The sequence below is a fragment of the Nestor notabilis genome, unplaced genomic scaffold (assembly GCF_000696875.1).
Source record: "Nestor notabilis isolate BGI_N333 unplaced genomic scaffold, ASM69687v1 scaffold10546, whole genome shotgun sequence".
Classification (NCBI taxonomy): Eukaryota; Metazoa; Chordata; class Aves; order Psittaciformes; family Psittacidae; genus Nestor; species Nestor notabilis.
In genome coordinates this window covers 1-319 of record NW_009931522.1, presented here as the reverse complement: position 1 = coordinate 319, position 319 = coordinate 1, and the positions used below count along the sequence as shown (strand labels likewise).

The window sequence follows — 319 nt, the reverse complement described above, 5'->3', positions numbered from 1 at the left end:
GTCATTTGGTAGGGAAATCGAATATAAGCCAGTAAACTCCATATCAAAGGCTGTTGAGGTAGAAAGAACACACACAAAAAAATCACTATACATCAAAATGAAACACGCATTTCGCCACCATCAGGACAAGGATCTCTGAAGCATCTCTCTTCACCATAACCTCTACGTGAAGTCTCCTTACCCCCGTGACAGGATGAGGGTCAGGGTCCCTCGCACGGCCTCCACCCTTTGGATTATGTCTCCCGCAACTAACACCCTGAGCTCCCCGCCCAGCACCCCAGAGAGGGCCCTTTCCAACCTCTGCTGCCCGTTTCGAAGC

At 50.5% G+C, this 319-nt stretch overlaps 1 protein-coding gene across 1 annotated transcript in view; it reads right to left on the bottom strand.

The window, feature by feature from the left end:
- The window catches only part of PNLDC1 (poly(A)-specific ribonuclease (PARN)-like domain containing 1), an 11,246-nt gene extending 11,204 nt beyond the window's left edge, over positions 1-42 (bottom strand). The window contains 1 exon segment of the mRNA XM_010015951.1: positions 1-42. This exon segment is cut by the window's left edge and continues 4 nt beyond it. Within this exon segment, the coding sequence (XP_010014253.1) occupies positions 1-42 (42 nt within the window).
- Between the last annotated feature and the right edge of the window lie 277 nt (positions 43-319).